This window comes from Protopterus annectens, chromosome 10.part0 (assembly GCF_019279795.1).
Source record: "Protopterus annectens isolate FY-2018-M chromosome 10.part0, PAN1.0, whole genome shotgun sequence".
In the NCBI taxonomy this organism is placed as follows: domain Eukaryota; kingdom Metazoa; phylum Chordata; order Ceratodontiformes; family Protopteridae; genus Protopterus; species Protopterus annectens.
This window is the reverse complement of record NC_056744.1, coordinates 1,429,031,224-1,429,057,307: the sequence shown is the minus strand read 5'-3', so window position 1 is coordinate 1,429,057,307 and position 26,084 is coordinate 1,429,031,224. Positions and strand designations below refer to the sequence as shown.

At 39.3% G+C, this 26,084-nt stretch overlaps 1 protein-coding gene across 1 annotated transcript in view; it reads left to right on the top strand.

The window, feature by feature from the left end:
* The window catches only part of KIF14 (kinesin family member 14), a 2,369,812-nt gene that overhangs the window by 19,523 nt on the left and 2,324,205 nt on the right, over positions 1-26,084 (top strand). Inside the window, exon 2 of the mRNA XM_044086046.1 lies at positions 9,283-10,466. Coding sequence (XP_043941981.1) covers positions 9,406-10,466 — 1,061 coding nt within the window. The 5' untranslated portion in view covers positions 9,283-9,405. The remainder of the gene's footprint in view (positions 1-9,282; positions 10,467-26,084) is intronic.

The following is a 26,084-nucleotide window of genomic DNA, read 5'->3' as shown; positions in this document are numbered from 1 at the left end:
AAAGCCGAAACATTTGTAGAAGTACTTTGCGTCCATACATATCATACATGTTTTCAAAACATTGTTTCCTCCACATATACATCCAAACTTTAGTATATTCCTAATAACAGTATTATGCTAATATAATGTTAAAAACCTTTTCCCATATTTTCGGATTATTAATATTTTTGTTACTTTGCTTCAGGAGTAATTTATGTGCTAATATATGCTTTATAGCCACAAGCTTGAAATTATCCCATGATGTCTTGTCTGGTTCTAACTAATTTGTAGCTATATATAACTTCATCAGCAAAAAAATATTCATACATATTATAGTTTGTGACATAGAGAGCTCTCTTGGAGGAACATGTAGAATCATAAATTCCCATGATAACATTGAACTTTGATAACCCATCTTTTGTAGTTGTGTTCTAAGAGAGTTCCAAAGTTTATATATACACTTGCAGCTCCAGAACATATGAAGAAGATCCGCCATTTGATTTGTGCAATATGGACAAGTTGGAGAATTCATAGGATTAAATTTATGTAGCCTCAGACGAGTATAATAAGCATTATTCCAAATCATCAACTGCGTATACATCAACTTTTGAAAAGAGACCGATTTTATTGTTAAATCAATTGCTTTTAATACCTGATTATCTGCTACTGTCATTTTGTTTACCCAATACCCTGACGACAGAATTTTATCCTGGAATTTTAAATCTTTAATTAATTTATTTGTTGTTATAAATTTGACCTCCTGTTGGAGAGCCTGCCACAATTCAGAGCATTTATCCATAATTCCGACTACCGGTTTAAAGTTTTCAAAATGACTTGGAGCAAGTTCTCTGATTTGTCTCATGACAACCACATAACTCTTAGGAAGATTCAATTCCTGCCTAACTTGCGAAGCCGATAAATGAAATTTATTAAAAACATCAATCAGAGTCAAATTAACTATTAATGGGAATTTACTAAGATCAGTCAACTGATTATTTAGTTTAAAATTGGGATTCCTATGGAAAGGCTGAAAAACCATCATATATTGCAACAAGTCTACTGATTGGAATAAATTTTGCAAAGATGACACATATGTTTTTAAGTGGTCCAAAATCCCATACTTTATCAAACTACTTTTATCCAAAAAGGGTAAAGCTTTAGGATTTATGTTCCGATCTAGAATATGCTTGTAATTCAAGACCGCCCAAGTTGGTATCCACTTTGTACTAATTACCTCGTAATTAGCAATTCTTAAACACCTGTTGGCATTCACAATTAAATAGTATACTTCAAAATTTGGTAACTCAAGTCCTCCTCTACTCTTCGGGGTCATTAATTTCTCATACGATATTCTAGTTTTCTTTGGCTCCCAAATAAATTTAGCTAGATCTTTGTGAATTTGTTTAAAAACTGTCTTTGTAATTGATACTTGAGCAGACCTAAAGATATACAACATTTGTGGTAATATATTCATTTTCACTATTGATACTTTTGCCAATACCGGTAGTCTTAAATTCCTCCATCTGCCACAATCAGCTACTATTAGTTCCCATACTCGTTTAATATTATAACTATAAAAGTCCTTATTATCCGTAGAGAAGCTAATACCCAAATATTTGATATTTTCTTGGAGCTGGATTTTTTCTATTGATTACTTTGGCTTTCTCCATTGCGTACATATGGCACCAAATCAGATCTGTCTTCTCTTTCATGTCCATGTTTCTTTTTTATACCTTTCAAAAACCTGTAGATTTTGTTACTTACACTTTTTTCCTGTGTTTCATTTTCTAGTCAACCCAGTGTTTCTTTGTCTGTATAATGTTTTTGCTTATCTCTTCTGTTAGAGCATAAATTATCATTTGTAGCTTTTGACAGTTTTCTTGTGCAAATATTTGTTTTTTCCTGTAATTTCCCTTTTAATCTTTCTGCATATCCTCTATGTGTAAATTCTGGGCTTCTTGCATAGTAGTAGCAGTATATAATTTCTTCATTATCCTCAGTAGTTCACTTTGTCATAGCTATGCCTCTTTTTTGCCTGTCAGTTTTTGTGTATTTTTGGACTACTGCTTCCTTTGAGGGGGAACATCCTTCCTCTGAACCTGGCCTAACCCTGTGGTAGAATGTTTCCTTGTTGAGATGTTTCTGTGCTGCTTTTTCCCCAGTCTTGGTACCAGTGCAATACACCAAGACTGGACTTTTTTTTTTTTTTTATCCTGAGGCCTACGCATCTAGTTTTATTTTTTTTTCTTTTCTTTTTTTATTTTTTTTAAAACCTACCTTTCTCCATGATATATAAAGATTTTGTGAAAACAGGGTTCATCACATGAAGGTACTCGACAACAATACTACTCTCCCTTTCTTGCTGATTTCATCTCTCTCCATTTAGACCTCAAAACTCTGTGTATGGCCAACCTGACGATATAAAGGCAAAGTGACCACCTTTTCCACTAGCAACCTAAGTTCAGTAGTGGACTTAGACCACTGATAGAGTTGTCAAGGAGGGATAGGATAATGCAGCATCTAACCACCCCTGCCTTATCTCCAGGGAAAGGAGGGGGATTGCTGTCTCTGACCTCAGTTGGGATAGCAGAAATGATGAGCAATATGGAAGAAAGATACCCTGAGATAGTTCCAGTAGTAGTAGTTGCAATAGGTCTAATAAAGAATATACAGTCTAACTTAAATATGCTACCAATACATGTAACTCCATATGAGTTGCAGGAGGCAATTCTGGGAGCATTTCACACTTTTGGCTAACATCAAAGACTGAAACAATACAAATTTCACGAACTCTAATCACCCCCTGAATTAGTAATAAGATCCATTCCTGTCATGGTATTAGAAACCCAAAACCCTTGGTAAATTAAAAAAAAAATGTATTGTGTAAAACACATTAGTACTTTCTTCTTTATCCTCAGCAGTTCAGTATGATGAAGTCCAGTCAAGGACAGAAATGATAATGCTCTGTTCCATTCAATAAAAACTCTGTTTACTTGGTATTTCTCAGTGGGAAATGCTTTATGTTTATTGTGTTGATAGGATCATAGGAATTACAAGACAGTTGAGTCTGGAAGACCATTTTATAGTTTGCTGATATCCACCCTCAATTTGTATCCCTCTTCTTTTAGGAGGGCAGAGCAGGTCATTCTGGAGGTAAAGCTGTGGGTATAAACAGGTCCACCTTGGGGTAAATTTTTGGGTACCCATTCAGTCATGTAGGTGTGATATAAAGAAGACAAGGGTGCAATTTAGCTTAAGTTGTAGGGAAAGTTTGTTTCAGATATGGGGCAGAAGAGGAGTAATTAATTTGTTCCTCCAGCATGTTTTGTTCATATGCTGGTAGACATTTAAGTCCCTGGTTCCAGTATTTGCAGAGATATTGGTCTTGCGAAGATGCAAGAGCTCAAGGAGAGTGAGGTCCCTGACAGTATGAATGTAAGACATTGGTTTCCTCACAACAGCCTATAAGATACTGAGTGTGGGGGCTTCAAGCTGGTAGCTCATAGTTGTTAAGGCTAGTAATTTTTTTTTAGTAACATTTGGGGCCCTTCCATTTGATTGATATGTTTAGATGAATACATTCCAATGGGGCACTCTACTCCATAATTGTTCTAGTTACCAATAATTCAGTTTTATACCTGACTCTTCACTGAACTAAACCTTTGTTACTACACCGATGTCGATGTGATCAAGTTGTAGGAGTATCTGGAGATCAGGCAGTTTATTATTAAGACTTCTGACATTGAGAGGATCAACCTTGATGTGGTCTGAGTTTGAGCTTGAATAAGCTGTATTTTCATCTGTTATGTTGGGATGTCCATTAGCTAGTCTCTGTCTAAAAAGGCATTATGGGGCAGCAGAGACTTTAGACAGAATGCAGAAGCCATGGAATGAGAGATGCAGGACATCCTTTCTGAAGCGATTTGAGATGTCACCCATGTCATTGCATACTGACTCAAGGTGGACTCTCTCCCAGGAATGTCACCAGCTACTTAGCCAGTTGTTGAAGCAGATTACCTTTTCATTGCATATAGGCATCTTTCTTGGTGAAGAAAGATTCTACTCAGAATCAGGGTCTCGTCTGCATTTGACACATGCATAGTGATATCCAACATGCAACTCTGCATGTCCTTCAAGGTTGAGCACCTCAAATCATTCGCACCCCCACCGACTATCACTAGATCATAATCATATCTGCCTGATGAGAGGGAATGAAGAGCTCTTGAAATGGCATGGGTGCTGGTACAATTATATCGAGGAGTGCTGTCACACATTCATAAATTGCATTGGCATTTCCAAGTTTGTCAGGCCCATATTTTCTCTGGGCAGATCCCCCAAACCCACAGATCAGACTCACTGAACTCTGACTTACAACAAATAAAACAAATCATCAATTTATAACCTGGTATACCACACCCTGTATGTCTCCATATGATCACAAATTATTCCAAAATGCACTTGCTGAGTTATCCATAATGAAAATCTTTATAATGGTGCACCTATACTGCTTCAGCCTCATAAAAACAGTCACTAATTACTAAGTTATTCCTATTTGAGTTTATGTAATGGGATGTAAGGGTATTCTTCCAGGTACAATCTTCATTGACCTCACAGAGTATTTGATCTGGTTAACCTCCTCACCCTTCTAGATCACTTTTATTGAAATAGGTGTCACACTGATATAATTTTCTGGTTCCACAGTTAACTTTTTAATCAAAATTTTCACTGTTATTTTCAACTCCTCTACCTCTTCTCCTTCCCCAAAAGTGTCCGACAAGGCTTCATTCTTGCCGCCTTTTATTTTCTGTCATCATTAACAAAATTTGTCTTGAACTGTATCACCTTTCTCTGTTACTATATGCCAGTGCTATTGTCTTTTACCACTCAAATCAATCTCTTAATTCACTACAGCATGTCTTACAAGCAGACTTCCACTCACTCTCATTGAATTGATTAAAAAGTAAAAACCTCATACTCGACTATCAAAAACGAAAAAAAAAAAAACAGACTATGCTATTTGGGACCAGACAGAAACTCAGTACAACCCACAGCTCCCTGATGATCCATGATCACAACAATACACACAAGAGAATGCCCTCTCTTTTTCATTTATCTTGAAGTATGGTTAAACCTTTCTCTCAGTTTGTGTTTGCCTTGACAATACCTGTAAAAAGGTAAACGCCATCTTTTTTTTTTTTGTGTGTCCCCCACCCAATTTCTCCTTTCTCTCTCACTTGTCCTGGCCTGTCATATGTATTGTACTCCCACAACACGAATAATGAATTATGGTCTTCAATTAGTTGTTGCATTAAAAAAAAAAAAATCTGTGCAGCCATACGAACCTATGTAAACCAAATTTGTTGATTTATCACTGGTCTCCTAGAGAAGAACACTACTGCATTAACTTTGGAAAAAGTTAAATGGCAAGTTAGCAAGCTGCGTTCCTTGGCTTGTCATTGTCCACACTTTGTATGTGAGCAGTTTCTCTCCTCTCACTTCTAAACTAATAAGATGACCCCCACCTCCTTCAACCTCAGAAATCATAATTATATAGGCTCACTGCTGCAAACTTGTCACTCTGAATTACATACTTCCAACCATTTGTTCTAATTATTAACAGTCAAACTCTGGGAATTCCTCCCCTCAATTTTAAAGACACATCTTCTTACCCTAAATTCTGTGCTGTTCTAAAAACTAATGGTAAAATTCAAGCTAATTACAAAAGCATCCGATTAGTCAAATAACTTAATCGCACTTATAGATTTTGCCTCTCTGCCTTACACTTGCACAATAACTCAGTGTATAGCTATTTGCTGTATACTGTGTATATAATATATGTTTTATTGTCTACATACTGTATTTTGTTATTGTACTGTTACTGTAATCATTGTAACTTTACTGTTTTGCATATCACAGGTTTTGACTGAAATTGATCAGTGCAAAAAATTCAGATAAATTAGGTTAGGTGGTAGATTGCTTGCCTTGGTCTGATAGTAAGTGCAGAAGATTGAGACTATGGGCTTTTAGTGAGTTGCTTTCTGTAGTCCAGGGTTTGATTCCCTTAGCTTCCATTTGCCTACTGTACGACTGAACAAGTCACCAAATAGCTGTGATGCAAAGGCTCAGATGGTAGCTGCATTAACTGGATATTGGTGAGTTGCTTTCTGTAGTCCAGGGTTTGATTCCCTTAGCTTCCATTTGCCTACTGTACGACTGAACAAGTCACCAAATAGCTGTGATGCAAAGGCTCAGATGGTAGCTGCATTAACTGGATATTGTTTAGTGATACTGGCGAAAATTAAAGTCTAAAGTACAGTAGATTATTTTATGCTGACTATTAAGTGCATTCCTGTTTCCGAGTATAATTGGAATTTATTTTAAGTCTATCTAATTCAGTAATGCTTGTTTAATGTCTGATGCAGTGTATCTTATAAAGGATCATAAACTGAGTCATTTACGTATGCTATTTTATGAAGTATGATTTGACTTCCACATTTATTACAAACTACTGTTAGTTTTGCCTGAAATTAATTATTTGAATTTTTAGATTACTTGTGATAGTCAACAAGGTAGGAGTACAGATACTGATCTCTAGCTTTAGTCTGCCTTAATTAAAAAAAATCATAGCTGTCAACCTTCTTTCTCCAGAACTTGTAACACTACCTCTCATAATGTGGAGCAAATGAGCCAAATGCAGAATACATAGTAACAGCTTCGATAAAAACCTCAGCTAGAAAGCTCACAGGATGGTTAAAATGTTACTTTATAGATTCATAGATTGTTACTGCGCTAACGACCCAGAGGGCCTTACTAAGCCTGGCCAGGTTTTCCCAGAAGAATAATGATGTGCTGCTGTATTTGGATAGGACATTGAGAGCCAGGCGTGTATAGGCTACCTGTGTCCATAAGGGGCATGGGTGCTAGGCTCAGTTTAAATTACCAATTCCTCATCCGCTTGTCTAGGTTGCACTTAAACTGGGTAATAGATTAACTCAGCTTCACATGGATGGGAAGTCTGTTCCATAGAAGGGGCAGTCTGTGGGACACATATTTGTCTCTCCAGCATATTCTGTTTAAGTCACAGGCAAGATTCAGGTCCTTAGACCTTGTATTTCTGGTAGTCTTTGATTTGCAAATATGTACGAGATTCATAAGTGTGGGGTTAGCCAGGCATAGATCACCCCTCAGCAATCTATAGGAGACGGAGTAAAGGGAAAAGGCTTTAAGACACTCTGCATAAGGCAGGTTTGCTATGCCTTATCTTTTTATAAGGAACTGCTGAGGTTGCTTTAGTTGCTGCATATGCCTGGTCAGGTACATACCAAAGGAAGCATTGTACTCTATGACTGGTCTGATAAGGGGAAGGTACAGTAGGATAATGACATCTTTGGAACTAGATGCCATGCCCTTACTTATGGTTGTGCAACATAAAAGGATTTCCTCACCACTGTGGCCAAGTGGTGGTTGAAGGTAAGGCTGCTGTCTATGTGCGTACCTAGATCCCTGACCACTGCGTTGACTCTTAGGGGCGTATTATCAACATGGTAATTAGCCGGGATGACTGACTTCCCAAAAGATACAGTTATGCATTTCTTAGCATTAAGTTTAAGACCATGGCTTTAGCACCATTTGTTTTTTGGAGATAGACCTTCTTGAAGGATGCTAGTGTCTGCAGGGGAGTTGATGATAGCCCCAGCTTGCAGTCATTTGCAAACTTAGCGCTAAACCTTCAGCATTTGCTTCCAATTCAGAGAAGTGTATAGCAAAAAGGAGTGGGCCCACTATGGAGCCCTGGGGGACTCGTCCAGTGATTGGCCTCTTGGTGAAGGTGGCCTCACCTATTTTGACCTACTGGGTCCTATCAGTGATCTAGTTGGCTATCTAGTGGATGATAAAAGGGTTTATACCTAATCTAAATTAGTGAGCTTCTCTATAATGCCTGAGTAGGGTATTGTATCAAAAGCCTTGGCTAGGTTGAGGTAAGCTGTGTGCAGCCTTACCTTCATTCAATGCCTTGGTGACCCTCTCAAAAAAGTCACCAGATTTAATAGGCATGGCCTTCCTTTAACAAAGCCGAACTGTGATGGGTCCAGCCCTTGCAGGTTACCTATGTCCTCATTTATTATGCCCATGACAATTCTTTCTGTGGCCTTACATATGAGTCTGAAAAGTGATTCAGGTGGACAAGAGAGCTCATGTTTCATGCTGCTTATTAAACATCTCGAGATGTTATTGGGCCCCATTGATGCAGTGTTTTTGGCAATGGAAAATACATTAACTTTGCCTGAGAAGCTATTTCATCTTCAAATTTAGCCTTTTAAGTATTAATTAACCCTCTTAGCTGCCTGTTTAGATTGGTCAGGGGACTTTTAGTATATATGGCTTTGTTCCTGCTATGCTTGGCCAAGATTTTTTTATTTTGTTGTCATAACTGGTTGATATTGTTATTTCACCAGGGTGGCTTGCGTTTTGATTTTGAGTTTGTCTTATTTTTAATATGAGTGGGCACAGCTCACTCTATACAGCTATCGATATGGCTGTACAGAGATGTTGTAAATAGCTCAGAATATGCTATGGTGTTTACTGGGTATGGGGGTGCTTGGAATTTAGCCAAGGTGTTGCTTAGTAGAGAGGTTAGCCTTGGAATAGTTCTTATTAATAGTATATTGTATTAATTTATAGTAGTTATTATACATTCTTTTGATGAATTAATAACATTCAGTATTATTTACCATGGATACCAGTTAAAAATGTGTGATGGACCCTTTCATTGTGAAACCATGAGGAACATGGACTTTTTTAAGACTCGAAATGAGGAACTTGCCTCTCAGGTGTACCTAATTACAAGGAATGTGAAAACGTATTTAGCAGGGGCAGAAATCTTAGGCAATTCATGTATGTGCCGTAACAACTCTTTTTAATTGTTTTTACTTTGAGATTATAGATTATGAAATTCCTACCAAACTGCTGACTTTTGTTATCGAAATGTGGGAATTTCTGGTGAAGAGTATTTTGAGAGTGAATGGTGCAAGCAGATGTTATTGACTCCAAAAAATAGGAAGAAAGAGAACTTGTAAGTGGCTCAACTAAGAGTATCATCAGTAACTAGGTTCTTTGAAGCAAAGGAGGCAAGATGTACTTTGTAATTCTTTAAAATTATTACTTTGTATCAGAAATTAACTACTTGCTGCTTTCAGTGTAAAATATGAGGCCCAGCTTTCTAAAGCAGAGTGCAGAGTTATAGCTTTGTATGTGTTTGTTTCTACGTGTTTTAATGCTTTTATTTTGCATTTCTTTCCACAGATTTGGTTCAGATGTTTAAGTGCCCCATTTAAAGCTGTCATTTTTTGTGCTGCTGTGTATCTGATAACTGTTTAAGGAGCAAAACATACATCATTGATATTGGATAACATCCATCATACAAAGATGCCTATTTACACTACACCTTCTAGAAATGATGCTGCTATCTTTAGTTCGATCCATTTATCAAAAAAACATGCACTGACTGACTCTGTGAAATATAGTAACAGTAGTATAGGACAGCAGACAAACTCTCAACCACATGATAAAAATACACAGCAGTCATCAGCCTTGAGCAAGAGCAGAAAAATAAATACTACTTATGTTTTATCGGCTTGTAAAAATTCTACAGTAGGAGTATTTGCTACGCCAAAATCTGACACTACATTAAGGCTTCAGAGGAGGAAGACTTCAAGCAGAGAACCTGCTGATAATCAAGATGTCGTGACCAATGATACTGAATATGATTCTGAAAAGGAGCAGCAGACAGAAAAGAAGCTTACACTTCAGCGTCGTACCAGAACAAGATTGCTGAATGCCTACTCTGACAAGAATAATACACCTATCCATGGTGAACCTTCTGTCTCACAGCAGGATGTGCAGGTTACTCCATTATCTGCATCTTCAGTTATGTCTTCTAAAGTGCCAAAGGATGCAGGCTTACACACAACACCTAAAAGCAACAACTTATTTGGCTGTAAAGATAGTCAACCGTTATTAAACTACAACCCAGGCATTGTTTCAGAAAGCACTGTCATGATGCCAACATCCTCATCTGGATCTACACCAGTATCCAGGTGGACACCTGGTATGAAACTGAATGGAAAACAAAAAGTTGGTCATTTAACTGAAAAGACAATGGTAAAAACACCATATAGTAAAAGTCATGGTTTGGAAAGGTCATGTACCCCAAAAAGCTTGGTTACTGAGGGAATCAAGCCTTCCTCTAAGTTTAGTAACCCTCAAATATGCAACAACATAATGAAAAATATTTGGCAGAGACCAAAAATGAGTACAGCAAATACTTCTTGTTTTGGTGGAGAAAAAAAAGTACAAGTAAATGAGACATTGCATCTAGTATGCCCGTTACATGAAAAGACAGACTGTACTGACTTGGTGCATGATCACTTAAAAATAGAAAATAGTGCTGTAACAGTGGCCGTGCGAGTAAGACCTTTCAACAGCAGGTTTGTAAAACTGAATTAGTTTTTAATGCAACTGCAGTGGAGTGGTGTTTTAGTTCAAAATGAGAGCCAAGAGGTCTGTAACACAAGCATTTGTTTTTGACCTCAACTTTTTTTCCTCCCTCAGGTAAGTAGAAGTTTGTGTTAAACTAATGTTTTATAGCTGTCGATTAGGCTGACTAGTAAGATGGGCCATTTTGCTTTTCTGTTTGAGTGTTTGATTTTGAATTTTGTCTCCTTTTCAGTTTTCCCTACTAACTTCTCAGGAAGATTTTCCAGTAAAGTACCACCATCTCTCTGGAAATTTTTTTTTCTGTCTTCACTAATCAATCCAGCTTAGATTTGATCCCTTACACTGATGCATTTTTTGAAATATGACACCTACCAGAGTAGATAAAACTGCAGGCAGATAAAATATTCTGGACTGTGTATTGACAAACATCCCTAATAATATAATTTAGGCAAGCATACTTCCTGACATAACAAGCAATCTCAATCCAATCTATATAGTTTGGAAAGTAACAGAACTAAAGAATGTAGTGTGTAATAATTTTAAATTGTGAGCCTCATAAGTGCAAGTCCTAGAACAGCAAGACTGAATGTTTGAAAACAGGGTCTTAAATATACTAAATCTGAAATTGCTGTGTCATGGAGTATTTCGTTTTCCACAAGCTACAACAGTCTTAAGAGTTAGTGTATATAAAAAGTTGGGGGGGGGGGGTGGGACTTGCTCCCTGCAGAAAATAACTTTAGTGGAGAACAGCAAATATTGATATTCTCTGCTCTCCTTTACTTTTAGTGTTTTTATGAATTCCAGGACTTGTTGTTTCAGGTTTCTAAATTTCAATAGGGAACCAGACATTAATATGTACTTCTATTACATCAGAGAAACTTTCAAGAGCCCCTATTTAATTAAACAATGTAACTGGAACTCCCTGACACATCTACTTCCTGATGGTACAGTCAAGTACAATACTCAAACATTTCTATCCATTCTAAGTTTGTTAGACCCCCTTTGCTGAAGACTAGTCAAATACTGGCCTGTACCCTGGTTGACTGTAAACACAAAGCAAACAGTGGCTCAAAGGGACAATGCTTGGAAGCAGTGGGAAAAAGGGCAATCGCCATCAACACTACAAAACAAATTCCTACAAAACCAAGCAAAAGGCCATTACAGTCCTCATAGAAAAAAATTCTAAGCAGTACTGCAACTGTATGATCCATTACCAGATAACAACTACAATCTAGCATGTAAAATGAATTCTCGTTTCATACAGCCATCTCAGTAACAAATCAGTACAGTTGGTCTACCTCAACTATCCTTACTACATACACATATGGTTCTTTTAACCTGTGAGCTGGCTCAGTAGTCCACACAATAAACTATTGCAAATAAATAAAATCTACTTTTTGTAGAAACAGACCAAGCAACTGTAAACCAAAGAACAGGAACAAATGGCCAAACGGTGATCCCAGTAGCTCGAGCAAAAATAAAAGTCCGAATCCAAGAGTAAAAATCCAAAAATCAGAGACCACGTAGGTAATATGAACTTGTTTAATAAAAAGCAAAATCACACGGAACTCCAAAAGGAAATACCAGGTTTAGCGCTTTCATCTGCCAAAAGCAGACTTCTTCAGAACCACATGAATAACGGTTAATTAGTTCATTAAAAAGCCTGTTTGGCGCCAAAAAGCTACCCAATAATAACTTGAAAAATTTTTAAAAAACATGACAAAAATGTACGAATGGAACTGTACAAAATCAACATGTAATAAATATATTAAAACCTACACATGACTTATACTCAAAGGTAAATGCTAATAACATATCTAAATAAGATGATGTTGGTCATAAAAATAAATAATGTAAAAAATATATGTATATGTGTAATACTGATGACCATATACAAATATAACAAATACATTAATGTAAGAATAACACCGCAAGACCTCAGTATCGGTAATACATACCATAAAATATATAAAAATACTATATTGTGTTATACCATAAATACATTATAAATGGCCACACCCTAGCCACAATCTAATAGTAAAAATGGTTTGATACTAATATTATCATTGAGACCTGGCCATGTGGTGGCATCACAATATATCTGCCATTTGCTTTCCAAACAAGACAGACCAACTTTCCAATTGCCACCACATGCAACTGTATCAATAGAATCGATAATAGTAAATTTAAATGTATGCTCTTGGCCCTTATCACTAATGCGTTTACTTAGTTCATTTTTCATGTCACCTTTCTTGATCTTATATAGGTGTTCATATATGCGAGTTTTGAACTTCCTCTCTGTCTTGCCAATATAGAAGGCTTGACAGCATGAACAGGTGGCCAAATAAACAACTCTCTTAGTGTTACAGTTCCCCTTTCTACTATAACAAACTGTTCTAATCACATTCTGGAGTTTAATGATCTTATTTTCATTAACATATTGACACTGGCTGCAAGTGCCACATTTGCTAGTACAATCCTTGTTGTTCGTAATTCTTTCAGTTTTCTTAGCACCTTCTAAGATTCTTTTTAAATTATATGAAGTTTTGTACGCGCAAATGGGGTGGTCACCTAAAAAAGTACCAATACTATCAGAGATAGTAATCAAATCCCAGTGTCTATTTAGGATTTATTTAACTAAATTTGTGTAAGGATTAAACATAATAACACACACATTTCTTCTACTATCGATATCATTCTTTTTCTTGTCAATGAATTTCTTACCCAGAAGAGGGGGATACACATTCCCCCAATTTTTCTTAACATAATGGGTCACCTGATCCAACATTATTACAGGATATCCTCTACACGAAAACATATCAGAAATGGTGTTGATTTGGTCCTCCGTGATGTCCCTGGTGGAAGACATACGGGCGGCTCGAATACATTGCCCTTTAAACACATTCCTAAAAATATGGGAAGGATGGCATCTACCGTATTGAATATAGTCATTAGAAAAGGTCATTTTTCTATAAATTTTTGAAGCAAAACCATCACCCGTATTACTAATAAACGTATCCAAAAACGGTATACCTAACTTGTCTGTTTTATGAGTGAATTTGAGGAAATTAGTTGTGTTGTTTATATAGGAAATAAAACTAGGTATGTCTTCGGCTGGTCCTTTCCAAATAATGAATAAATCGTCCAGGTAGCGGGTATATAGAGCAATATGCTTGAAATATTCACTAGGTAAAACAAATGTATCTTCCCACTCAAGCATGACAAGATTGGCAAAAATTGGGGCACAAGATGCCCCCATAGCCACACCCCGAGTCTGTCTAAAATGTTCACCTTGGAATTGTATATAATTGTGGTCGAGTACTAACTCCATCATGTCCAAGATAAGACAGATCCTGTCCCAAGTGAGTCCAGAAAATTTCCTAAGACTGTTACCAAAATATTCAAGACCGATGGTACTAGGGATACAAGAAAACAAATCTTGGACATCGATGGTAAGAAACGTAAGATCAGCAGACCACTATTCAGATGTTAATTTACTAAGAAAGTCCCAAGAATCTTTGGTAAGATGGGGAACATTATTATACACATGTTTACACCAGTGATCGATAGTAACTCCAATGTTGAATGTTTTAGATTTAGAACCCAAAATAATGGGTCTAAATGGGGGGTTATCTACACATTTGTGTATCTTAGGGATACCAATGATGTTAGACATCCTGGGGAATTCATTTCTTATAAAAGTGTAAACCTCGTCTGTGATACGATTATCCAATAAATATTCTTCTATTGCCAGATCAATCCTACGGTACCCAATGTTAATTTGATTCAAAGAAACCTCTTCATAGTTCCCAGAATAAAATAAAATATCATGAATGGCCTTAGAATAGTTAATAGTGTCATAAATAACCAGACCACCCCCTTTGTCTGGCTTCATAATTCTAATGCCACTATTGGCCACCACTTTGTCTAAACACAATCTCTCTCCTTCAGTAAGGTTATCAAGAAATAGCGAAGAGTACCAGGAGTCCCTCTGAATGTTTCCATGTAACCTATAGAGGTCTTTACAAACCATTCTTTCGTAGTTAGCCACTTGGGGATTTGCTATAGGAATATAAGCACTTTTTCTTAATAACTTCTTGGGTGTACCATAATGTGTATCATCTCTAAACTGTAACGCTAAATGAAGTCTACGACAGTATAACTTTATTTCCTTTATCGTGTCAACCAAATTAAAATGTGCTGTTGGTATAAACTTCATCCCCTTACTAAACATGGTGAAAAATTCATGAGAAATATATGTGTCAGTAAAGTTATACACTTTAAAACCAGAGAATGTAAAAATGGATGCATTTCGGTTGTTACTTGTTGATGTATCCCCTAAAGGCATATTACCTGTGTATTCTTCACCTACAGGGGGAGATATATTCTCTTCGGCAATAATCTAGGACATAGGAAGTGGGTGGTAACTCCAATGTATTTAATACCTCCTTCTGTAATGTATTGGTGCCTGATGAAATCTCCCTCCCTGAAAATTTATATCATCTTCCCCTCTTCTGGGTCTACCTTTTCCTGGGTACTGATTGAATTCAGAAACATTTTCCTTGTTAATTTTCAGCTGTGGCCATATATATGCTCTATGCACCTTATAAGCTTCTAAGTCTCTTTCCAATTTATCCAATTTCCGATTGTAAGTTACATTGGCTTTAAAATTTGCTGTATTAAACTGTTTATTGAACAATTCCTGCCATTGGTCAAAACTAGGATCCTGTACTATTTCTTCATTCAAAAGTTCTATTTCATTGAGTAGCCCTCCAATCTTTTCATCATTAAATTTCATAAGTAATTTAATATATGCAAAGCCAAAACTATCAAACATATGGTTAAATTCTTGAACCACAGAGTCAGTAAAAGGTAAACCTAAAGGCAGTTTAAAAAATCGCAGTCCTTTTGGTACAATTTGTAAATTCAAACACTTTTCTAAATATCCATTATCAATCTTAATGCTTTTAATATTAATTAATTTTTTGCCCAACAAAAAGATTTTAGATTTTATAGAATCTGTTGAAACACTAAGCAATTTCCTACTGTGCACATTTTTTGACTCAGCATTACAACCAAAGTCATAATCATCATTAAGAAAAGTGTTAATAACATCATTAGAATTGTAACCATAACATTTTGTAACTGCAGAAGCACTTTGTCCTTTTTTGTTTAAGGTTTTAACTCTAGCACATGGACTAGATACTTTATCTTTGGCCAAAGTACCTTTATTACAGTCAGCACCTTTGCTAACCGTTGCAGAATATGTCTTTAGCAACTCTCGTTGCTTCGGTCTGGCACCCAAACGATGAGTTTCTTCACTGGAGTGAAATAGGCTAAAGTCAAAAGTGAACTCGGCGTCTTCTATTAGGTTAACATCCGCTTTTTGCACCTGATAACTTGTCATTGCAATTCTCAGAAAAAAAAGATTAATAAAAGAAAACTACATACCACTATATAGGAAAATGCATAATTCCTCTATGTAAAGTTAGTTGTTGTTGTTTGTCTTTCGTCTTTTCCCGGTTAGGGGTCGCCACAGTGGAACTTCAGTCCGCTAATGATTGGCAGTAGATTTTCACGAACGCCGAGATGCCAGCTCGACGTCCAACCTTCAACAAAGGCACGCACATTTAAGCATGTCTTTCGAACGCCCACCCAACCGCGGGGAGGACATGCAGACTCCACACAGAAGACACTCCCCGCACTCCAGCCAAGAATCGAATGGGAGAACCTCTTGCTGTGAGGCAACAATGCTACCGCTGCACCACCGCAGATACCCCCTATGTAAAGTTAGTGATAAGGCCCATTGCCATCTTATTGCTCATATCAAAGTATTAGAGAAATTCTTATATAAACAACTCCTGGACCATCTTTTAGAAAACAGTTCACTTTCCCCAAGTCATCTGGCTTCTGCACATAAATTGCATTGCTTACGTTCATAAACATTATAAATCATCAGTAGAATCAAGATCAACTTGTAGCTGCTATATTTTGGACTTGTCAAAAGCTGTGGAGATGGTCTGTTATCAGTTGCAAATCACTGTAAATCTGAGTGAAAACATAATTGATTAGGTTGGCAATGTTCTTATGACAGATTCAGAAGTGTTCAATGACAAAACACATTCTCCACATAGATAACATCTACTCTACATACATAACAATTATGAAGGATCACTTTTAGGTCCTTCCCATACTATTTAGCATATTTTGCAATGATGTGCACGAATAATAACATGCTTTAGTATATCAGTATGCAGATGAGACATTCTTATGTGCTCAGCCAAGACAACAAATCAACCTCAATCCTAGAATCAACTCCTAAGCATAATACATATTTTAAAATTGTATCACAGCAAAACATTACAATATAAAATGTATCCCACACCAAGCTATTAAGTGTAATCATAGATCAAAATGTAAGAGATCTGATGTCATCTGCTTTTGTCTGATTCAGCCTTTGGGTTATTGGATTTGACTGGATCTGACCATGGCACTTTTTCAGAAGCTTAGATCCAGGGCTCTGACTCCTCCACTACCCATATTCCCCCAGATCCCCAGAGTACCTCAGATTTTTTTTGCAGCTTGATCCAGAAGGACCTGTTTTTTTGAGGGCTGTGAATGATCACTTAAGTAGTGTTTTGATATGAAGATCTCTAGCTTGTACAGATTTTACAGTTTTAGGTTATTTTCTTCACTTATCTATTTTTTTTTTTTGCTATACCCCCCCCCCCCCAAAAAAAAATCCTTTTCCCGTACCAATGGGTATTTATTACTTTTCAGCTTTTGTTCTAGGATAACTGTTCTCCATTTGGGATGTTTTTTCCTGCCATTGTTGTGTAAATTTTTTTATTGTTGGCGGAGTTTATTTGCAGGTGTTTTTACTTGCCTAGTAGTTCTGAAGATAATCAGCATGCTGGACAAGGAAGCTGGTTTTAAGAAGTATTTGACTTGAGACCGGAAAATCCTGCAGCAGGACCCACACTGTTTGTGTGTTTATTGCCTAAGGTTAGCACACCTAGACACAGATTGTGAAGCATGTGCTTCTTTTGGTTCTAGAAATGTGCAAGGAAGCATGGATAGACTGGTACTAAAGAGCAGCCTTCCCGCTAAGGTCGGGAGTTAGTTCCGTCAACAACTGAAGTCTACTCTCCAGTCGAGAAACATGACAAAGCCAAACTGATGAAGGAAAAGGAGAGAGGCAAACCAAAAGAGAGAAGGAAAAGGAATCCAGAAAAGGGCAGAAAAGTTTAGGAAGAGGTCACTGGACCCCTTGGAGCCTGGTAGTTCAGCCCCTAAAACTCTGAGGTGTTCCAGTCTAATTTCCAACTCCTCCTCCTCAATTCTCACCGGAGCTGGTGAACCCCATGCGTCACTCTCCATTTTTTGCAAGAGCTCAGATCTTCTTGACTTCCTTCAGTGTTTCCTTCTTCTTTTAGGTCCTTCTGTTCATCGGGAAATCTGTCATAAGCAGATGTTGATCAGATGATGCAGATTAAGCTCTGGGTCAACCTGTCGCCTACCTCTTTGGTACGGCCACTACTACCCTTCCACTGGTATCTCCAATTCCTGTCCGAACTGTGGGTGTGAAGCCCAGGGATGTAAACATTCCTAGAAGAGCACCTAGACATCACAGCTGGCAGCCTTTTTGACTTCATATCCAGTTTCCATTACTCTCTTGACTCTTGCACAATTGGATTGGAATGAATCCTAGAGCCGACGCTTCTGAACCAAGGCTTGGGGGTTTGGGTTGACTTGACATTTTTGGATCTGCCCTTCCCCTCAGAGCTGGACGCTCAGCACTGTTGTCTGCCTCAGAAACAAGACATGTTGGAGAGGCGGGCATCCCTCCAGTCCCCCTTTTGGGTCGGAGGAGCACTTCCTTGGCTCTAATTGCATTCAGCATTTGAGGTTTTTGAGATGGTCAAGAAAAGAAGTGTCCCTGCTACATCTGGTTCCGTTCCAACCCCTTGTGAATTCTGTACCCAAATCTACTCATCTATATTAACAGGGACAGTAACCCTCTTTCAGCCTCAGTTATTCTCATCATGCAAGCTGCCTTTCTGATTCTGAGCCTCCCCCAAAAGTCCACACTGGGGAGGTGCCTAGTAAATGGATGTGCAAGAGGACACACTTAGACTCCTCATCGTTCCTTCTGTAACTGAAACTTGGCTTAAATACATCATAAATGACTCTGAAATTATACCTCCTGGCTATAATATCATCCGTAATGACTCTATAAAGAAGAAAGATGGTGATATTGCTTTTAATATGTATCAGTACACATTTCGCCTTACAGCAAACCATTACTAAAATTCAATTCAGCAGAGCTTCTTACTGCTTTTCTCAAAATGTCCACGAGAAAAAATACTAGTAGGCGATGTGAATGTCAGTTGGTTGGACATAAACTCTGTCTCCCCTACATCTAGCATGAACTTATATGGTTTCACACATCTAATTAATAGCTCCAGACATTATAGCAAGACATTAAATTTCCTGTTAGACTGGATCCTAGTATCATACCCTAGCAAATACACCACCACAGGTACAATGTCAAACTCAGTAATCGTCTGCCAGTGTATATGACCAGACATCTCACACATCCAATTAAACAGCATATTTATAAAACAATATGCAAACTTTCCAATTTTAATCCATAAATATTCATTACTACACTATCATTTATTAACTGGAACTTCCTAAAAATTTTCCCCTTAGATGATGCTGTAAATTAATTCAGTACAACTTTTCTAAATATTCTAAATAGTCTTGCACTTCCTTGAAGGAAGAGACTAAAACAAATAATGCTTTTTGGCTATCGAAAAAGAGTCGAATGCTAATGCAGGACAGAGAAAAAGCATGGAAAGCATGTCAAAAATATAAAACACCACAATATCTTGAAAACTTCAGAATGCTTCGCAATCATACTAAAAGCAAATAAATGAAGATAAAAATATACTTTAATAACTTTCAGAATAATACTAAACACAGCCATAAAAAATTTTGGACAGCCATTAAAGAAATCTTGCATCCCGGCCAAAAATTCAACCCAAACCCCTCTCCCGATAGCTCACCACTCGAAACTGCAGTACAGTTCAACTTTTATTTTATAGATAGTATAGCATCTGTAACCAAGGATTCCTCAACATCTAATCTCAGCCCTGTCCAACAGCCACATATCATTACATCCAGTTTCACTTTCAAACCTATGTCTATATCCTGAATAAAACTACTCTTGAATGAACTTAAGCCATGCTCTTCTTCAGCTGATGACCTTCCATGCGAGTACTTAAAGTAGCTGACAGTAGCATTGCCTGTCCTGTCTCAAGCCTTAGAAATGTGTCACTCCAGGAATCTCACATTTCCTCTGTCTGGAAAAAGTCACACATTATCCCTCTACACAAAGGAGGACATTCAGCAGACATTAATAACTTTAGACCTATAGCAATTTTATCTCCTTTTGCCAAAATACTTGAAAAATCTATTCAAAAACAATTGCTAGACTATCTCCTGCAGGAAGAACTCCTATCTCCTACACAACATGGCTTCCTTCCTTCCCATAGTACTAGCACTGTCCTTCTAACCTATATAGATACTGTCAGTAAAGGTAGAGATAATGGCAAACTAGCCTCTTCCTTATTTCTAGATTTGTCTAAAGCCTTCGACACAGTTTGTCACAAAAAGCTTTTACTTCAAATGTCCTCACTAGGTTTCTCTCAGCTATCCTTCTGTGGTTCAAAAGCTACCTGTCTGATGGGTATCAGTCAGTAAAATGGCACTCCATGGCCTCTCCTTACCTCCCAGTCACCACTGGTGAACCATAAGGCTCTATCCTTGGTCCCCTCCTCTTTAACATTTTCACCAGCATCCTCTATACATCCCCACATCAGGCCACCCTAATACAGTATGCAGATGATTCCAGTCTCATTTGTGCATCTGACAGCATGGTACACCTCCGAAAAATTACTCAGGAGGCTTTAACAGCCACTTAAACATGGCTTCATAACTCACAACTCATGCTCACCCCAAAAAAGATCAGATTACTATTTGTCCCCCAAATCCCTCACTCATGAAATAGTAAAATTTAAAGTCCTCTCTCTTTATAATACAACCATTGAAGTCAATTCTTATATCAAATTATTAGGGGTGACAGTGGATGATAAGCTTACATTTGACCTGGATATACAAAATTACATAAGAAAAATTAATCGAAAACTAGGGATAGTTTACAGAGCCAAAAATGTTCTCATCGATGCAACTAAAACTTCACTTGCCGCTACTTAACTCCTTCCCACACTTCTTTATGGCATTCCCATCCTTACTAACCTCTAGGCTTCACAAAAATTAAAGCTTGAACAATGCTTTTACAAAGTCGCTAGATTTGCAGCAAATACCTTTTTCAGAACTCACTACTGTATAGCACTAAAAAGCATAAATTTGTTAGAACTGCATCATCAACCAGCATTCTTGCCACCTATAAAATTATCTAGCATCCATCTGCCTGTCCAGCACTAAAAAACATTCTACACAACTGTGTTCCCAGTCGGTCATTACAATACAGTGACCAAAACTCCTCTTTGTCTACAAACCTATCATATCTGCTGGGCATTGTCTGTACTTGTACAAGGCTGCTAAGGTTTGGAACTCCTTACCTGCATCCATCAGGTCATGACCCTCCCTCCCGTCTTTCAAAAACCACTCAGAATCTGGCTCTGTGCTTGCTCAAAACCAGGATAAGCTATATCCTTAAATGTGAACAAATATATTTTCTTTCCTTATACCTCCTTACTCTCCCTTCTTCACTTACTTCCTTACTTCTATCAAATTCTCTTACTTGACTTTCTCTAAATACACCATAAGCCTTGCAATTCCTGTTTGTATTAGGCTAACTTACCTGTAATTTCTCTACAAAAGCTGTCTAAAATTTCTATTAATATTAAATATTTGTCGTGTAACTTGTATAAATTCTTAATCAATGTTTTTATATTATCTTTAGTTTGTTATGATTACTTAAACTGCAGATGTGTTTTTTTTTTTTTTTTTTTTTTTTTTTTTTTGAAGATTGTTAAATTATTGTTCTTAAAATGTTTTGCAATAATTTGGAGCTTTTCTGCTGCCCAGGCCTCCACTGAAAATGAGCTTCTACCAAGACAGACTTTCCCAGTAATCAAATGTCAATAAATAATTAAATAAATATACCTCTATATATATATATATATATATATATATATATATATATATATATATATATATATATATTTAGTCTGATGAAAAAGGTTTGACAGTATGAAGAAGTCTTAGTTTATTGTACATTGTAGATTTGTGTTTTCTTTTAGCTCATTTCAAGTATTACTGACTGAGTATTTTATGTCACAGTAGTTTGATTGCTGGTTTCGAGAGGAAAATATCATTAACTTAGTTTTCTTTTAATTTGGGAGTAGTTTAAATCATGTTTTTGGAATGCTATAGGTCATCTTGGAGGTGTTTGAAGAGGTGGCACATACTAGTATTGAATTTTCTGCTGTATGCATATTATTAATAAATATTAAAGAGTAATCGTCATAATGCTGAATCTTGTGGCACACCTAATGTTGTTTCCTGAGAAGTTGGCAGGTTATCTTCCCAGCTTGCACACTGTGTTTGATGGCTAAGTAACTTTTTAGACCCATTGATTGTATTGTTTGTGAGATCCAGTTCACTTCCTTGAACCTAAAAAAAATATGGGAGCTGTACCAAATGATTAGATAAGTCTAGAAATAGGGGTGCACCAATTTCACCTTATTTTTTTTTCTTTCATGAATGCAGTTTATGAAAGTTAGTGATTCTCTTATTTTGCTGTGGCCTTGACTAAATGCATACTGTGCTGGGAAAAGTGAATGTTAAGTTGTCAATCTCGCCTTCATTCTTGCTGGATGGGTTCGGAGCCGATCCTCGGCTCCGACTCGGCACTTGCTTTAGCTCGAGAACTCCTTTTACCAGCTCGAGGCAACCCTATATCCCATGATGCAAGGCGGAACTACCTCAGATCTCGTTTGCCGCTTAGCGAAAGAGGTCTCCTTTGCCAGCTGAGGTAAGTTTTTTCTTGTTAAAGAAGAAAAAGTTCAGTTAGGGGTTTATTTTTTCCCTTTAGTGTTAGATTAGCCTGTACTTAGTTACAGCCCACCCTATTCCCTTCCTTTTAAACTTTTATAATAGTTTTCAGTTTAAAGTTTTAGTCAGGCCTAGTTCCCCAAGTTATTCCCTTCCTGTGTGTCTGTGTAGGGATTAAGTTGTGTGTTTGTGGGGACTGTTTGTGTCTATCCTTTTAGGATGTCTAGAGAAGGCAAGGTCTCAGGCTTCAAGAAGTGTGACCAGTGCTGTCAGAAAATGTCCCTGACAGACGGTCACACTTCTTGTGTGTATTGCCTGGGGCCTTTGCACCTGCAGGACTCCTGTGCGTTGTGTCATGCTTTTAGCCAGAGAGTCCTGCAGGAAAGGAGGAACAAATTAATCCTCCGAGGTTTACTTAAACCTGAAGGTTCTCCTCCTAAGTCAGGGGCAGGAAAACCTCTTAAGCCACCGAAGGTTCAGGCTACAGTGTCCAAGCCTCCTCCGGTGGCTCCGGCTCCGTCGGAGCCGATACTTCTTCTGTTAGAGTAGTGGGTTCGGTGCCGACCGGCTCCGATACCCTGACTACTGTGGCCTTGTCGGCTCCGGCTGGAGCCGACACTTTATCCAGCATCGGAGCCGAGATATCCTCGGCTCCATCTGGGGTTCAAGGGACTTCGGCTCCGATGGCTTCGACCCGTAAGAGATCCCGGTCCCCTTCGATACTAAGTATTCACTCGGCTCCGGGGTCTCCTCTTTTGTCGGAGCGGAGCCATCGGAGCCGATCTTCGAGATCTTCCAGGCTGTCTGACCACGATTTGGAGAGGGTGGTAAGCAGGCTGTTGAAGTCTCAGGCACTGGCCCAAATGCTCCATAGCCCGTCTCAACAGACTTTGGCTATAGCCCGATTCTTGAGATTCCTCCTCCGACTCCACACCAGAGTTCGGGCCGGAGCTTCTTGGGACAGCGACTGTTTCGATGCGGAGCCGATACATCCTTCGGCTCCGCTGCCTTCGGCTCCGATCTCCTCCTTGAGACCTTCCTTGGAGGGATCCGGTCGTCGGGTTTCCACTGTCGGCTCCGGGGGGCTAGTGGCATCGGACCCTTGTCCGACCCCGCTCTCCCTCTCTGGGCTTCGGCTTTGGTAAGCTCGGCGCCGACATCGGCCTCGGAGCCTTCTCTCTCCTTGGAGCCGACCATTCCTGTTTCTTCGGAGCGGGTGTGTTCAGGTCTCCCGGGGAGAGGAGCCTTTGAGGTGATGAGGAGTGTCCTGGCCTCTGAGCCTGGTCAACGGTCTATCCCTCTAGCTCCTCCCTCATCAGTGCCTGCAGATGCCTCTTGCCAGCCTCTTGCTCTCAGGCCCAGGGATCCATTGCCCCAGGTTTCCCCACTGGGAATTTCCTCCTCTTCCGAGGTTTCTCCTGACCCTGCAGGGGAACCCTCTCGGAAGAGGACGTGTAAGAGGAAACACACAGACTCCCCTGAGTCTACTACATCTGATATCGACTTAGATGAGTCGGAGGGTTCCCCACGGTCCCCCTCTGAGGAGGTCTCATTTTCAGACATCCTTGAGCTCCTCAAACAGAGGGGGAATTGGCCCTCCATTGACCCCTCCGAGGATGAGTCGGTATACCTGGAGGCTTTTGGATCCCGACCCTCCACCTCCTGGGTGTCTCCGCCTTTCGACCCACTCATGCAGGTAGTGGCTCGGAAGGCGTGGGCGGCTCCAGATTCTGTGGAACCTGTCCCCAGGAGACCATCCAAGTTCATCACGGCCCCTTCGGATAAACAGTTCCTGTCCATCCTCCTAATAAGGATTCTAGGACCATGGACAGGTATGGAAAGCGGATGTTTTCTTCAGCGACCTTTGCTATGCGTTCGCTGAATTACCTTTGTCACTTCACCAGGCTTCAACGAGATATTCTCAAGGAACTGGGAGAAGTAGTCCAGGATCCTTCTGCTGCTGGGGCTCAGGAAAAGATTGCCTCACAGCTTGCTATCCTGAATTCCATATCTAACTCCTCCATGCGGCTCATATCTTATGCGGCCGATGGAGCGAGCAGGGCCGCAGGCACAGGTGTTGCTCTTAGACGCCAAGCCTGGATGCGGCTGTGTAATTTTGCGGACCCCTTTAAGGCGTCCTTCACCAACACCCCCTTTGACGGTTCGGCTTTGTTCGGACCTCAGGTGAAGGATACTTTGACCAGATGTGAGCAGGACGGTAAAACTCTTTCTGCCGTTGGAGTCCAGTTTTCCACTCCTTCTAGACCATATCCCAAGGGTCAGAAGGGGGGGAAGATGTGGTTCCGTAAAGCCCAAGGAGCTACACCGGACACACGTGGTCAGTTTACCCCCAGAGGCAGAGGGGGTAACAATAATAGACGCCGCCCTAGAGGCAGGGGGGGTCCTCAGAACCAGGGCAACAGGGAGTCTCTTCCTGAGAAGCCCTTTCAGCATCCCTGAGGTGTTGCCCGACTGTCCACCCTTGGAGGCAGTCGGGGGAAGAATTTCGCTGTACCCAGTAGCCTGGCAATCCCTATCACAAGAGAAGTGGGTACAGTCGATCATATCCGAGGGTTACAAAATCCCCTTCGAAAGGTTTCCCGTACCTCTACAATCCCTTCCAGACATCTCACCCGGTCAAAGGGATTTGGCAAGACAGGAAGTTTCAAAACTCCTGGAAAAAAGAGCCATCCAAACAGTGCCGGCAGACCAAGTAGGATCCGGCTTCTACTCAAGATTCTTTTTGGTCCCCAAAAGGACGGGAGATTGGAGACCAATACTAGACCTAAGCAGACTAAACAAGTCTGTCAAAAAGGCAAGATTCCGGATGGTCACGCTACAATCCATTCTGCCCTTTCTGGGCAAGGACAACTGGATGTGCTCTATAGACCTTCAAGATGCGTACTATCACATAAAGATTCACAGACGCTCCAGAAGGTTTCTCCGCTTTCGGCTGGGAGCCAGTCATTACCAATTCAGAGCACTAACCTTTGGCCTCACTTCAGCCCCCAGAGTGTTCACCAAATGCATGGCAGTGGTCACAGCTCACCTGAGACGTCGAGGATTCCAGGTGTTTCCTTATTTGGACGACTGGCTCCTCTCCGCCACCTCCAAGCATCAGCTTCTTCGGTCCAGAGACTACACCCTACAGCTTTGCAAGAGACTAGGAATTTCGGTAAATTTCGAAAAATCCTCTCTGCTGCCTTGCCAATCTATCACCTTTATAGGCGCAGAGTTAAATACCGTCAAAATGTTAGCCAGGCTAACAGATCAAAGGATTCTGGACATCCAGAAATTTGTTCAGCTTCTGTTACAAAGCAACAAGATCAAAGCCAGGTTTGTCTTGAAAGTTCTAGGCCTAATGGCTGCGGCCATTGTTCTTCTTCCACTGGCTCGCTTCCACATGCGTCTCCTGCAGTGGATGTTATTCACGCAGTGGTCGTACCACGATCTGCCCATGAGACACGAAATCTTGGTAACACAGTCGTGCAGGGCTCATCTACGATGGTGGATATCTTCCC